A 14,487-nucleotide genomic window follows, 5' to 3' on the forward strand; every position below is an offset into this window, starting at 1 on the left:
AGTGCTGCCCACATTCAGCATGGGTCTTCCCACCACAGTTAAGCCAATCTAGACAGTCCATCACAGCCAGGACCAGAGGAGACTCCATTCTCTCAGGTTGATCATCAGTATGAACCCTCACACTCTCCTTGGGTGTTCGTCCATTTTTACGAGACCTTTTCTTCCTCCATGTGGCTGTCTGTCCCTCTAGCCTCCTGGAGGTGACTGGCTCCAAGTTGACCCATGAGTCACTCCTGGCCAGCAAGAAATTGTTTCTTTTCTCACAGAATCACCTGTCTGTGAGGGAAAGTGTGGAAAGTGAGAGACAGAGGGACAAAGGGAATACAGGCTGACTTTTGTCTGGTCTGAAGCCTCAGAGCAACCAAAACACTCAGTTAAGAGGTAAAGCTCTAGACAAGTCTCTTCACCTTTCTGAGCCTCAGTTTTCTCTTGTGTTAAATGGGGAGACACCCACTGTGATAAACCCACAGTGAGCATCATCCCACATGGAGAAAAGCTTAAAGCAATTCTCCTGAAGTCAGGAGAATAAGACAGGGATTTGCACTACTCCAACTCCTTTTCAACATGGTGTTCAAAATACTAGCTGGAGCAATGAGGAAAGAGAAGGAAAACTAAAGGGATATCAGTAGCAAAAGAAGAAATAAAACTATCCTTGTTTACAGACAACATGACACTATACATCAGAGATTTCCTTCCCCCCTCCCCAAAAAAAAAACTACCAAAAACTTCTAGAAACAATAAACATATTCATCGATGTGGCAGGATACAGAATCAAGTTGTAAAAGTCAATTGCTTTTCTATACACCACAACAAACACAGAGAGAAGAATGAAACACATTTCTACTCACAGTGGTCACAATGAAAATAAAATGTCTAGGAATAAACCAAATCAAGGAAGCCAATGGCCTCTACGGTGAATACACTGAACCTCTGAAGAAAGAGACAAAGATATCAGAAATGGAAAGATATACTTGTGGATTGGTAGAATTAAATTGAGAAAATGATCGTCTTACAAAAAGTTGTTTACAGAATAAATAAAATCCCAATCAAAATCCCTCTCATTCTTCATAGAAATAGAAAAAATATCCTAAAATTCATTCAGAAAAACAAAAGACCCCAGATAGCCAAAGCCATGCTCAGCAAAAAGAATGATGCTGGAGGGATTACCACTCCAGATTTCCAGACATACCTTAGAGCCTTAGCAATAAAAACAACATGGTACAAGCACAAAAACAGACATGTAGACCAATGGAACAACATTAAAGATCCAAACATGTTTACAACTAACTTTAGTCATTTAATATTTGACAAAGAGTCCAAAACATCCACTGAGGAAAAGGCAGCATCTTCAACAAATGGTGCCGGGAAAACCTGGATGTCCAACGTGGAGAAAGAGATGTTTAGACCTGTATCTACCATATTGTACAAAAACTAACTCCAAATGGATCAAGACCTAAATGAGAAACACTGGAAATGCTAGAAGAAAGCACAGGAGGTACACTACAAGACAATGGTGCAGCGAAGGCACTCAGTCCCAATATGGTGAGAGGAAGCCCATAGAATCTGTGCTAGATATACATCTGACAGAGACTTATTACCCAGAATTTATAAAGAACTAAAAAAAACCCACAAAGGACCAGTTCAAACAGAGAATTCACAAAATAAAAGAGTATGGCTAAGAAATAGTTCAAAATTACTTTGCAACAGATGGATACCATTACAGCAAACACAACCAATCAAAATGCACAGGTATGGATCCCTGATTCAGTTGATAAATCTACAACATAAACGTGTACCTAAGGCTCAGGGATCCTTGTGCAAGAGGGATGTAAAGATTGAAAGAGCCATAGGAGCAGGGAATTTTCTATGAGAAGCTGTCTCCTACTAATGTCTCCTACTAAGATACTCCCATAAAGCCCCACCAATGTGACTGCCTAAACATGAGCTGTCAAAGAGAACACCTACATACATGCTAAAGTGGGTGGGAGAAAGCCCATAAGGCCTTAACCCTACACAAAAAATGACAGGCAACTGAGGAATGCTGAGAGGAGGAGAAATAGTCTTCCCCAGGGAAGAGCACACCAATCAATTACCTCGTACCAAATGGTCAGCCATGAAAGAATACATAAAAGTAACATCACACAGACTAAGCAGGTTGTATTTACAGACATTCGTATATTTCAGACACGTATATAAACATACATACATACATACATACATACATACATACATACATACATACATAACAACTATTAATGGGAAAGAGGCCATGAATAAGAAAAAGAGCAAGGAGGATTTGGAGGGAGGAAAGGGAAGAGGTAAATTATATTATAGCAGACCTCACACCTTCACAATCTGAAGGTGGGATAGGATCCCTCATGTCCTGTCTCTTAGGCCACAGATTGTGATCTAAAAACTCCTTGCTTTTTTTCCTCAAGGAAAAATACAAGGAAAGAAACAAAGAATTTGGGGTCCAGCAGCAGTTGCTGTAGGAAACATCCCTCTCTTTACTACACTTCAGTTCTCAATTATAATTTTCCTCTCACTATCTTTGATGGAAACAGCTTCTTTGCTACATATCCTCCAAGTTCTCATCCTCCTACCTCCACACTTGAGCCAGCTCCTTCTGACAGTATAAGGAGAAACCACCATTTTCTCCTCTGAAGAATGAGTTGTGGGTAGGGATCAAGTAGGTCACACTGGGTGGTTTAACGAAAATGGTGCCTCTGTATTTCTGCAGACAAAGCTCTCTCACAGGAATAGGGGCCTGTTTGCATTGCAAGAGACAGTAAGGAGCCAAAATTCCGCTTAACACCAAGTCCAAAAGAAACCCAAGCAACAGCAGACAAGAAAAATCTATCCAAATAAATAAGATCCTGCTCCACCACGCATGCTCCCATTCATTTCACACTCAAATGCTCATTCCCCAGGGCCATACCAGAGCCCATGGGAATACACATGGACGGATTTCTGCATATGGCTTTCAGTTACAGTTAATCGAGTCCATCAACTGGCTTCAGTCACAGACCTAATTGTGCCCTACAGGTAAAAGGAGGGTTGGTAGTGCTTTCTACATATACCACTGTTGACTTGTCCAGATCTCTCAATCACACACCCATACCATCATAGTAAATCATAGAAGAGAACACAAAACCATTTTTCCTTAGACATATCCACTGTGGGAAGTGGCATGGTGTGGGGAGGAGAGACTGGTGGGAGTGGTCAACCTTGCTCCTTCCTATGTGACTTCTAGAAAATCATCCATTTTTAAAACTGGGACCATATGAACTATCTTTCGGAACTGTGAGAGGTGATGGAGTAGGTCAAGTGAAGTGCCATTGGAGAGCCTTGACTACACCCCAAAGCTACTCTGTCTACACAGAACCCATTTTCTGTCCGTTTTGACATCAGTTCCCAGGTCGGGAACTCTAGGAGTTCAGCCCTCCGAAGCTTGCTCCATGAGAATGTTACAATGTTACTAGTATTTAAGACCAGCTTTTACTTTGCAGCACTGTCCTTTGCCACAGAATATTCAACTCTTGTAGCCTCTCTTCACAGTCTTCTTTAGGGTTTCTATTGCTATAATAAAACACCATGACCAAAGGCAACTAGAGATGCCAGTGTTTCATCATATACTTCCAGGTAACAGCCCATCACTAAGACTGTCCAGACATGAAATCAAATAGAGCAGGAACCTAGAGGCAGAAACTGAGGCAGAAGCCGTAAAGGAACCTTGATTGCTGGCTTGTTCCTGTGGCTTGCTCAACCTGCTTCATAATACCGTTCAGGACCACCAGTCAGGAATGGCACCACCCCTACTGGGATGAACTTTCCACATCAATAATTAATAAAGAAAATATTATACAGATTTGCCCATAGGCCAATCGGTAAGGGGCATTTTCTCAAGAGGTCTCCTCTTCTCAGATAACCCTTGCTTGTATTAAGTTGCCAAAAATCTAGCCAGGACACCATTCATACATTCTGTCCCCAGGCAGTCCCACTTCTGAAAGTGTTACCTATGTCTGTCCAGATTCCCCTGGGGTATTCCTCTCCTAAGGGAGCCATAGGCCCAGTGGGAACTCAAAGGGAAGTGTTCCTTCCCCAAGGAGAGGGCAAGGATCTTCCAGGAGCAGGAGGTGTTCATAACATTGTCACAGGGGTGGCTCACGTCTCTCATCTACAGTAACCCCAAAATTCCCTTTTATCATCGGCTTTTCTAGAAAAATCTCTTGCATCTTTAGGGCCCTATGAATTCCTTAAGCATGACCCAAAGATTTTACAAATTAATAGACTAGAAGATGAGGTGGTCTCCATGACAGAAGATGTCTGAGAATAGGTAATCTGAGACCACCGGGAGTTGTTCAGGAATCTCTCCTACATGGTATTGGGAGTGGGGCTCTGGTCCATCCTGCTGAAGCACAAGGTGAACCAGTAGCACTTCAGCATCTGCCCTGACTGCTGTATAATCATGTCGTAAGGAAAAGGGGTTTGCCTGGGAAAAAATACATGTAACATATCTGACCAAATGTACTTGGAAGGCTTTCAAACATGTATGAAAGTGCACACATACATAATATATACATAATATCTTAGTTCATATCAATCATATCGCTATATGATTAACATAGGGTATATCAAAGTAGCTAGCATATAATAGCAATTATATGGTAATTATAATTAACATAGAGCTACATAAATTCATGGCTTTTAGAAATTCTCCACGGTAAAACAGTCAAGAAAATGAGAAAGCAATTTTACAAAATACTAAAACTCGTTGAATTGATATGTCAAATTTCACCTCTCAGACTAAAACCTTTTTAAGTCACAGTGTCCAGCACTCATGGCAGCATCGGAGGACTCTGACACCCTAATGGTGGGCCTATAAAGTGGGAACCCTTTCCAGACACTGGTTGAGCAAAACATTTCAAAGTCCCTAAAATTAGGCAAGCGGTTTTACCAAGCAATTGCACTGCTCGACACTTAACCTTAAGAAGTATTCCTAAACAAAACTGGACTTGTTATGATTAACATCCACATTCAGATGAGGCTATTTACTTATTCCTTCGGTATTTTGCATACTATAATTATCACGTAGAAAACACTCATGTTTAAATAGATCACCTTATAATGGGGGAAATGAGAGCTTAAGTAGCTCACAATAGGAGATTGGTTAAGGGAATACTACTCATAGAGCAGGAAGAAAAACGAATATATTATTAAATATGAATTTTCCAAACACTATGATAAAACTGTGCCTATGTAAAATAATATTAGGAAGTGTAAACTGGTAATATTAACATTTAGCAGCACATGATAAAATGAGTGAATTTCTTTTATCCTTTTTTAAATATCTATTTTCTAAATTGTATTGGTCTAAAAATCTAAAAATTTTGTTTTATTATTTGATTATTTATTTCTATTTGTTCATTTTTATTAGTTATTACATGTTCTTGTGGACATGGAATTTAATCCCAAGTGCGCAAAATCCTTGAATATAGGTCCTGAGTCTGCATGTCTTCATAAACTCCTCATAAATTAGTTTAATATCTTGAATGAGTACAGCGATTACTGTTTATTGAATTTTTGTCATGTGGTAGACACTGTGCTAAATCATATCATTTAATAGAGTGAAATTCAATAAGCATTTGTTGACAGGGGAGGACAACAGATGAGATGAGAAGGGTGGAATGCGCAGCAGTAGGAAGCACGTTTGCAGCTCTCGTCTCTAAGAGGCCCGTGCACTTTGAGGACCTTCTGACCACTGGACGATTGGGCTCTGCCAGACCATCTCCCCTAATGGGAAGGAAAGGAGTGGAGGCAAAGGAAGGCCAGACTAAAATCCTGCACCTTAGGGAGACATACCTTTTGGAAAGGTCTGATGGTAACTACCAGTTAAAATTTAAACTTACTTTTGAAAGTTTTTCTACTGAAGTCAAGAAGATTGAAATTCCCATGACCTTTAAATGGACAGTTTTGACCTTGGGAGTTTTTAGTTCATTTCTGAACACCTTTTCTGAGCACAGGCTATTGCCTCTAGAGAGGAAAAGTAAAGAAGCCTTGTCCCCCTGAGTTTACAACACAGTGAGGACTACCCACAGGCTACTGCCACCTGATTCTAGGCTGGCCAGCTCTGGGGGTGAACTCCTGGGTCTGAGGTGGGGATGTCTTTGCAGAGGGATGGAGAGTGGAGGAGGGAAGCAAGCTAGTGAAGGATGGGCATGATTTCTCCATGCCCACCTAGGGGAATGGCATTCCTGGCTGCAGGAAGAGCTTGGGGAAAGTGTCTGACAGGTAAGATGCGATGTACCTGGAACACATTTACTCTGTTCCAAAACCCTGGGCCGCTCCATTAGGAGCACAGGTAACCGAGAGACTAGCTCCTCATTGCTGGTCTCCTCACGGCTCCAGCACTTTCCTGCCACACCTCCAGGCAGGTGGAGCCAAAAGCAAAATTGGATATACCCTCATTTTCAAAGACCTTGTGAGGTTCAGATTGAATGCTATGGTTGCTCGAGTGTTCTCTCAAATAAGAACTTGGGAAGAGCACCCGTGTAACTGCTTCAGGTCTGCTGCTACTCAAAGGAACATTCCAAAATGAAGCTGCCACATACCTGTCTCCATCTCCCAGGCGGGCCCATCTCCCAAGAGTATGAAGATGCCGGGCCTTGACAAGTCATTTCAAAATAGCAGAAACTCTGTAGCACTATGGAGGACAGACCCTTTAAATGCTGGCCTCCAATGAGTTAACTCTGTGGTCAGAAATCTGAGGATACTCCCAGACCCTCTGTTCCTCTGCTTGCTCATGGTGAACAGTTAGGAGCAGAAGAGCAGAAATAACAACACACTCCGGGTTTTTGTTTTTGTTTTTGTTTTTGTTTTTGTTTTGAAACTTTCCAGTGGCAAGATACATATTTCTTCCCTGCCTGCCTGAATCCAGCCTCTGAGTGCTAGGGACTCTAAATGGACCCTGCCATAGGTCTCCCTGCAGCTCCCTCCCCTCTCCCATCTCAGTCCCTGAACTTCTGACTTGGTGGTCTGTGTCTAGATATCTGTTACTCTTTGTCTCTGTATCTGTCCACTTCCTTCGGTCCTGACTCCTATTTCTCCTCGTTCTTATCGCCTCCATCTGTTTCCATTCGTCTCTATCCACCCTCTTCTAAACTTAACCTCAGAGAGGAAATCAGTGTAATTGAAAACCTATTTCAACGGGATGCCAGATAGAGCAATAGAGTAGCAGGGACAAGCCAGATCCCAGCTTCTCCTGCTCTCGGTCACGGTTTCCAGAGGCTCCCTTCAGCCAGCACCCTCCAACCCAGATTTCCGTGCCCACTCCCTCCCAGCTTAGAATCTGCCGCCACCGCCACCGGAAGGTGTGCAAGGACGCCAGGAACGGCCCCGGGTGCAAAGTTCTCACCGATGGTGAAGCTGTACCCGTCGATGCTGAAAGTGGCGCTCCTACATTTCTTGAAGCCCTCCTTCTTGTGGCTGGTGTCCGTCATGACTCGTGTGTCCCGGGTCCTGGCTTGAGCCCGCGCCCAGCCTCCCTCCGCTGCACTGTCACTGCAGACCCGCGCTAGGTACAAGCTGCTCACGCCGGCTGCAGGCACCCAGACCTGGGAGCTAATAACCAAGGCTCCGAGTGAAGCCCCTGCGCCCCTGCCACTGCCCCATCCCGAGCCCGCTGCAGCTGCGACGGCAGGGGGACTGACAAGGCTATGTGTAGCTGTGGGCTGGCCCGGGCTGCCGCGCCCCTTCGCGCTCCGCTCTCTGGAGGCTGGAGGAGGTTGGGGGACCCCGAGGGAATAGCGGGGACTGAAGTCGTGCTTCTTCTAGGTGTGTTTTCTCTGACAGAGTAGAGCGCTCCCCCAAAGCACATTAAGAGATGGAGAAGCCAACAGCTCAAGTTTACTGCAAACAAGGAAGTAGACGATTGCCACGCCCACTTCCTCCCACAGTTGTCCCCAGAACTAGCCCTAAACCCTGATAGTAGTACTTCTCAGCAGTCCCTGACCAGAAGATAATCACCAAAGAAACTCATTTGTGGATGAGCATTTCTACATGAAAGCCCTACGATGTGCAATTTGCAACCTAATTTAAACAATTTATATCCAGCCGCTGGCCCAGCTCCTTTAATTTTGAGTTTGTCAAGTGCGTTGGACTCCAGGGTTTGTAAAAGTGGAAGAAATCTCAAGAATCTTATAGCTAAGTCTCTACTGACAGAAAAGGAAACCCGGACACAGGAGGACTTGAGAAAGGTGCAAACTTGTGACCCAGAAGGCTCACTTTATGACCCCACACTATGTGCCCTTGGGTTTTCCAAACATCTAAAAATGATCAAGCTTAGCCAGACACGTTCTGGAGATCCATAACAACCAGAGTTGAGTCCCACACAGGGACCCTCTTCCACACCCAAGATATCACAGAAGTAAGATTAAGTCTGCCTCAATTGCTGAGCAGGAATTTGTCACAACCAACAAATTCTCACCAACAGTCGGGCAAGTGTGTTGCTAGGTGGTTTCAGTTGACTTCAGAAGATCGAGGATCCAATAAACCCCTTGAGCCCAGGTTAATTACACCTTGGAAATTTAGTCTTTCTTGATTCACCATGTACTTGTAAAGGAATTGGTTTGTTGCGTCACAGCATAGCTGGGACTTGAATGGCAAGTTCTCTTAGTGAAGTCCTGGAGCCACACTCACTGTGGTAGTTTGATGGCAAGATAGATTAATCATAAAGACAGTGAGAAGCACAAACGTCATTCTTCATAGAATTGTCCATCTCATCACCAGAACCAGAGCTGCATCCAAGCCCTGCTGGAGCATCCAAGCATCCCAGCGGCAGTCCTTTATGAATAACAGTCATGTCTGGAAGATGGACATGTGAAAAAAGCTCACAGACTGACCTGAATGTGAGAGCTAGCCCTCCCACAAGTGAATGAAGATGTGCAGAACTCCCAGACCCTTGTCTGCTGGTTCTTTCAGTGAAGATCAAGGGAGGAAGTGTGTCAGACCTGGAACAGCATGAGTATATGCATTCAGGAAACACTGAGAAAAATTCTTATGCATGACAATAACATGTCTGCTTATTATTGTAGCCACTAATTCTATAAGAGGATTTTATATATAACACTATATATAGAATATGTAGATATATACACATATACATACACGTATATACAAATACACACATATATACTATAGATACACATATATTCAATATATAGTGTGTATATATGTGTATTTTACATAACAACCATTTAAAGTTTCTAATCACTCTCGTTTTCTACACTTCAAACTTTTAAATGAAACATTTGCCTTGTTTTCTGCCAGGGAAGGTCCTGAAATGAGGAGCATGGACACCTAAGTTAGCATCTCCCATAGTAAATTATCTAGGGACAAAAAAAAAAGAAAAAAGAAAAAAGAAAATCCTAATATGTTGGAAATTTTTCCCTGAGTGAGTGAAATTAAAATTATATTTAATCACACTTAACAGAAAAGCTTCTTGAAATATAATCTATCAAAAATAATAACAATGTGATCATCTATCTATCCCCTAAGTGTGGTAAAAATAACTTTAAACAATTAGAACTGTTTAAAAACTCTCTCCCCAGAATCGTTCTCTCTCTCTCCCTGGTTTTAGATATAGCACACCTACAGAATTACTAAATTCATTGTCTCAATCCTAAAGCAGCCTTCTCTGTGCAGGGCTCTCACACCAACTAAACCAGACAGAGCTCAGCACTAGCATTACAAAATTCAGTAAAGAATGAATTTGGGTCTAAGAGCAAAGGAGGCATAGCCTATACCTGCTCTATCACAAGTGCTCCCTCAAGAAACACGTTACAGCAAGGAAACCAAGCCAAGCCAACCAAGCAAGCACAGTGGTCCTCTCTCCTTACAGCTGGAGCAGGTGTCATTAGATAGACAGATGAAGGCCAGGTCTACCCTGCTCTGTTCCTATAAACCCTGCAAGCTAAAAGTGGATACTGCATTTTAAAATGGTTTAACACAGTAAAAATATAAAGAACTCAATTCTCCCTCCCAATTCTCATAGACTCTGCTGCCTGCCTTTGGAAGCTTTTCTCTAACTGAGCTGCCTTGTCTAAACTCAATAGGAGAAGAGGAGAAGATGCAACTTCTCCTACAGCAAACTGATATGCTAAGGCTGGCTAATGTCCATAGGAGGCCTCCCCTTCTGTGAGGAGAAAAGGGGTGGGACAGGGGGAGGAAAGTAGTAGGGACTGGGAGGAAAGGAGGGAGGGGAAACTGTGATCTGGGTATAAGGTAAATATATTAATTAATTAATGAAAACATATATAAAGAACTCAAAAGTTGGAAGTGGTTGTGTACACCTGTAATCTCAGCCTTCAGAAGGCTGGGGCACGTTTAAGACTAGCATTAAAAAGAAAAAAAAAAAAACAAGTTCATCTTGAAATCATGGCAGTCCTCTTGCTTCACCTTCCTAAATGCTGGGATTTACAGATATGCATTATCATGGCTGAATGCTCATGGGTTTTAATTTTAATGTTTCTAGAAAAAGACAAAGCACTACACAGTGTTTAGAAACTATCCTCTGGACTTGCAGAGCTCAGCTTTTTCCTGGGTTTCTTCTATCCCACCAGCAATGTCTTATTGGTATTGACCAGGGAGTTGGTATCTTCCACTCCATTCACTGTGCTATGAGCAGTGCCCTCCAGCTGACTCTCACACACCTATCTTCAGCCTAGACCACCTTCCTGAGCAGCAGATACCTTGAGCCCACTCCTGAAGATCTCTTTCTTCCCCATTCCTCTTCCAGAGTTCACTTGGAAGACAAAGTAGGGGAGAAAGCTTTGATATACTTTCTCACATCAGCCCCACCTTTACCACCCTTTTTCCAAGCTGTCCACGGGGAGGAGAATCTTACAACTAACTGGACAGAGTTCCCGGGCATTCTTTGAGCCAAGCTCAGCAGGGCAAAAGTCTCTGCTGGGCCAGTCTGGCACCTCTGTGAAAGCTAGAAAGGAGGCCCTTCTTCCCTGGAAAGGCAGCCCAACTTTGGGACAAGCCCAGAGCTCAGGGACTGGACTCCAGACTAAGGATTGCACACAATGGCTCTTTATAATGGGCCTGTTCTGGGTTTCTGTCCATAATAGTCTCAGAACAGCATCAATGCCACATTCTGACTTCCAATAGTGCCATTCCCCTGCTGTCCACATCAGACATCGTTCTCATAGAGTATCCATGAAGTCCTGACAGAACTTTAAGCTAAGAGCACCTGACATCACTTGGTACCCTTCCTATGCTCTCCCCTGGATCCAGACAACCACTGTCTTGTACAGAAATTGTGTCAATAACTTCTATCAACCCAGTCAGCTGGCCTCCCTACTCTAAGCCATTAACCACCCCAGCATTCAGGAAATCTTTTAAATTAAAAATGCTAGTAATGTTCTTTCTCTGCCTAGAATACAGCAATGACCCTTCATCATTCAGATCAGTTGTTTTAGAATAAACAAAAAGCTCCCTCCATTGCTGCACGAGGCCCTACAGCATCTTAGGAAAAGCAGAAGAATATTTGCAACGTATGCTCTCTCTCAGGAGTGGGAGGCAGAAGGTGCTTTTAATGGGAAGTAGAAGCTGTCATGAAAGTAGCTGGAAGCCAGGGAAGGCAAAGCTAGAGTGGGTACCTGGTGCTTCCTCCCCTGGTCTAATGCAAAGGGTTTTCCCATCTGATTCCTGGCTTGTTCAAGGGCTTAGAGTAGGCAAACTCCATAAAGTCTTCCCACTGCCAGCCTCCTGGAGAGGATTCAGACACTGTGTTTCCCGAGAATCAGAAGAATGAGTTCTAGCACATATTGAGGACGTCCAATTTCAACTCCTTTGTTAGTCTGCTGAGCCAATCTCTATAACCTATACACCAAGCAGTTAAAGGGGCTGGGACTCCTTCTCTGGGTTCTCTACAGCTAGCTGATACAAAAGGAAGCCCAAAAAGGTGGTGGGCCATATGGAAGGATTTTAAGGTGTATGTATGAAAGAATCATGTCCCCTACCACCACATTCCCATAACCAGAAATTAGTCATATCACTCCCACGAAACCACAAGTTATTCTGAGAAATTAAGGTTGGAGGAAAAGGTTTTGTAAACACATCCTTTGAAACTTTATCCTTTCTACCCTGTTGACTGAATCTGACTTTTAACTCACCGGGTGGAGTGGTGGGTCTTAACCTAAGGGCTGCGGTAATAATCTCGCCCCAAGCCAGAGTTTGAACTTTAAATTTTAAGTCCTAGCTCCCAGAACCATAACACCTGATGCACATCTTAATATAAATTGAACTCTACTTTTTCTTGTTTAATAATAAGAAAAAGCCTTTTATACGTGTCTCCTTACTGGTGAATCATATAAAGAGCTTTAATGCTGCATTATAGCCTTGACCTTGGAAGGAAAGCTGGAAATGTAATTAATTTAGTGGCTAAATAGTGCATCATCTTATGATATGCAGCTTTTCTTTTGTAACTAGAAAACACACACACACACACACACACACACACACACACACACACACAGTGCCAGGATGTGAAAAGGCAAATAAATGAGCAGAGAGAAGGTCAGTATATAACCTTTAGTAAACCAGGGAAAGTCTCCAAAGATGCTTGTCAAAAATCTGGAGAACAGGGGATTGGAGCATCCAAGGCTGCAACCTGTGTGGTCCTGGGAGAGATAAAGCTTGTAAACATTTGCACTGAGTCCCAGGGGAGGGAGCTCAGTTTCTCAGATGTCCAGCCTTCCTCAGGCCACTTGCACCAGGCTCTGTGCTTAACAACACCTGGATCTCATTTCAAGCCTCCATTACAAAGAAGGGGGATTTTACAGGGTGGTTTTCACAGTGTGGTGCTGAACTCTCTGGAGAAGGTAACTCACTTCAGTGGCAACCTTGGCAACAGAATTATCAAGGGTACCTGGAGGCTGGAAACCAAAGAGCAAAGGTGAACAGGCAGTCAAAGGGGGATTGCTGCAACGGAGAAGACCTTAGTACCTGCCAGAATACCTTCTAACAGACACATCCTCCTGGATCAGCTGTTCACTGGCAACTAAAATTGATCTAGAACTTTCTTCCAAGTTAGTGATTCATCTTAAACCCAATAGCAAATGGATTCCTTAATTATCAGCACAGTTTTCTACACTGGGTGTGGTTTCTGATGATGATGGCAATAATAGGAATGCTGGTATTTGGAAGCAAATGTCAGAACAAAAAGTGAAGGGAAAAGAACAAACTATAAAATAAGTTGCAGCAATTTCAACTATTTTTAAAATGCATTTAAGGAAAATAGAAAGGTGAGAAAAAGTTATCTGATAAGTGGGAAAGTAAGCCAGGGAGAAAAACTTTGTCTGTAGTTATAGTCCAACCTCTCCTGAAACAAATGTGGCAGACAGGCAGTTCTCTCTCTCTCTCTCTCTCTCTCTCTCTCTCTCTCTCTCTCTCTCTCTCTCTCTCTCTCTCTCTGATGTGTGTGTGTGTGTGTGTGTGTGTGTGTGTGTTTACCTGCTCAGTGCTAAAATATTTAAATTGCAAATTTTAAAAAGGAGAGAGGACTGGAGAGAAGGTGGGAGGAATGAAAAATGAAATCAGGGTGGTATTGGTGTCTACAGTCTGGTGCTGGAACTGTAGCTAATTTGGATTCTGAGAGCCAGAGAGTTCAAGTTTGTCCTAATTCCTATAAACACAAACAGGCTATGCTCTGGTGGCTTCCCACATAGAGGCATTAACTATAGCTTGATTTCTTTTTTGATGTATTGTTTTGACTTGAATCTCAAATATCCTCCACAAGCTTCTTTCTGTTTTGTGTTTTGAACAATTGGTTACCAGCTTGTGGGTCTATTTTAGAGGTGGTGCCTAACTGGCTTCACTGGTTCCAATAGGAGCCCTTGAAGGTTAAACTCACCTGACTCCAGTCTGCTTTCCCTGCTCCTGCACCTGTCTTGATGAAACTCAGCCACACTCTTACTACCATGATGAACTGAAACGCTCCGAAAACTATGAGTCAAAATAAACCCTTCATCTCTGAAGTGACAGAAAATGTGGCAGAAAAGTCCTACCATACTCCGTGCTGTGTGTGTGTCTGTGTGTGTGTGTGTGTGTGTGTGTGTGTGTGTGTGTGTGTGTTACCAGTTACCTAGTAAGTGGGAAAGTAAGCCCCGGAGAGAAAAACTTTGTAGTTATAATCCAGTCTCCCCTGGATCAAATGTGGTAGACAGGCAGTAAGCGCTCTCTCTCTCTCTCTCTCTCTCTCTCTCTCTCTCTCTCTCTCTCTCTCTCTCTCTCTCTCTCTCCTTCTTGGTGCTTTAAAACATTTAAATTGCAAATTTTAAAAAGGCGAGGGGACTGGAGGGGATTTTCAACAGATATACTGAAAGTTGGTTATCCAGAGAGACCTAAATTACTACTTCTATTGGTTTTGCTTTAAGTAAAATTTTGGTATTTTTCCCATCCCATCCACTCTTCTTCAATGTT

General features: G+C 42.9%; 1 protein-coding gene across 7 annotated transcripts in view; it reads right to left on the minus strand.

Moving 5' to 3' along the window:
- Pde1c (phosphodiesterase 1C) overlaps window positions 1-14,487 on the minus strand; it is a 563,679-nt gene that overhangs the window by 470,658 nt on the left and 78,534 nt on the right. Inside the window, 1 exon segment of one of the 7 annotated variants that reach the window (NM_031078.2) lies at window positions 7,415-7,840. The exons of 4 other annotated variants lie outside the window; for them this stretch is intronic. In NM_031078.2, coding sequence (NP_112340.1) covers window positions 7,415-7,499 — 85 coding nt within the window. In that variant the 5' untranslated portion in view covers window positions 7,500-7,840. 7 annotated transcript variants of the gene reach the window in all.

The sequence above is a fragment of the Rattus norvegicus genome, chromosome 4 (assembly GCF_021556685.1).
Source record: "Rattus norvegicus strain SHRSP/BbbUtx chromosome 4, alternate assembly SHRSP_T2T, whole genome shotgun sequence".
NCBI classification, from domain to species: domain Eukaryota; kingdom Metazoa; phylum Chordata; class Mammalia; order Rodentia; family Muridae; genus Rattus; species Rattus norvegicus.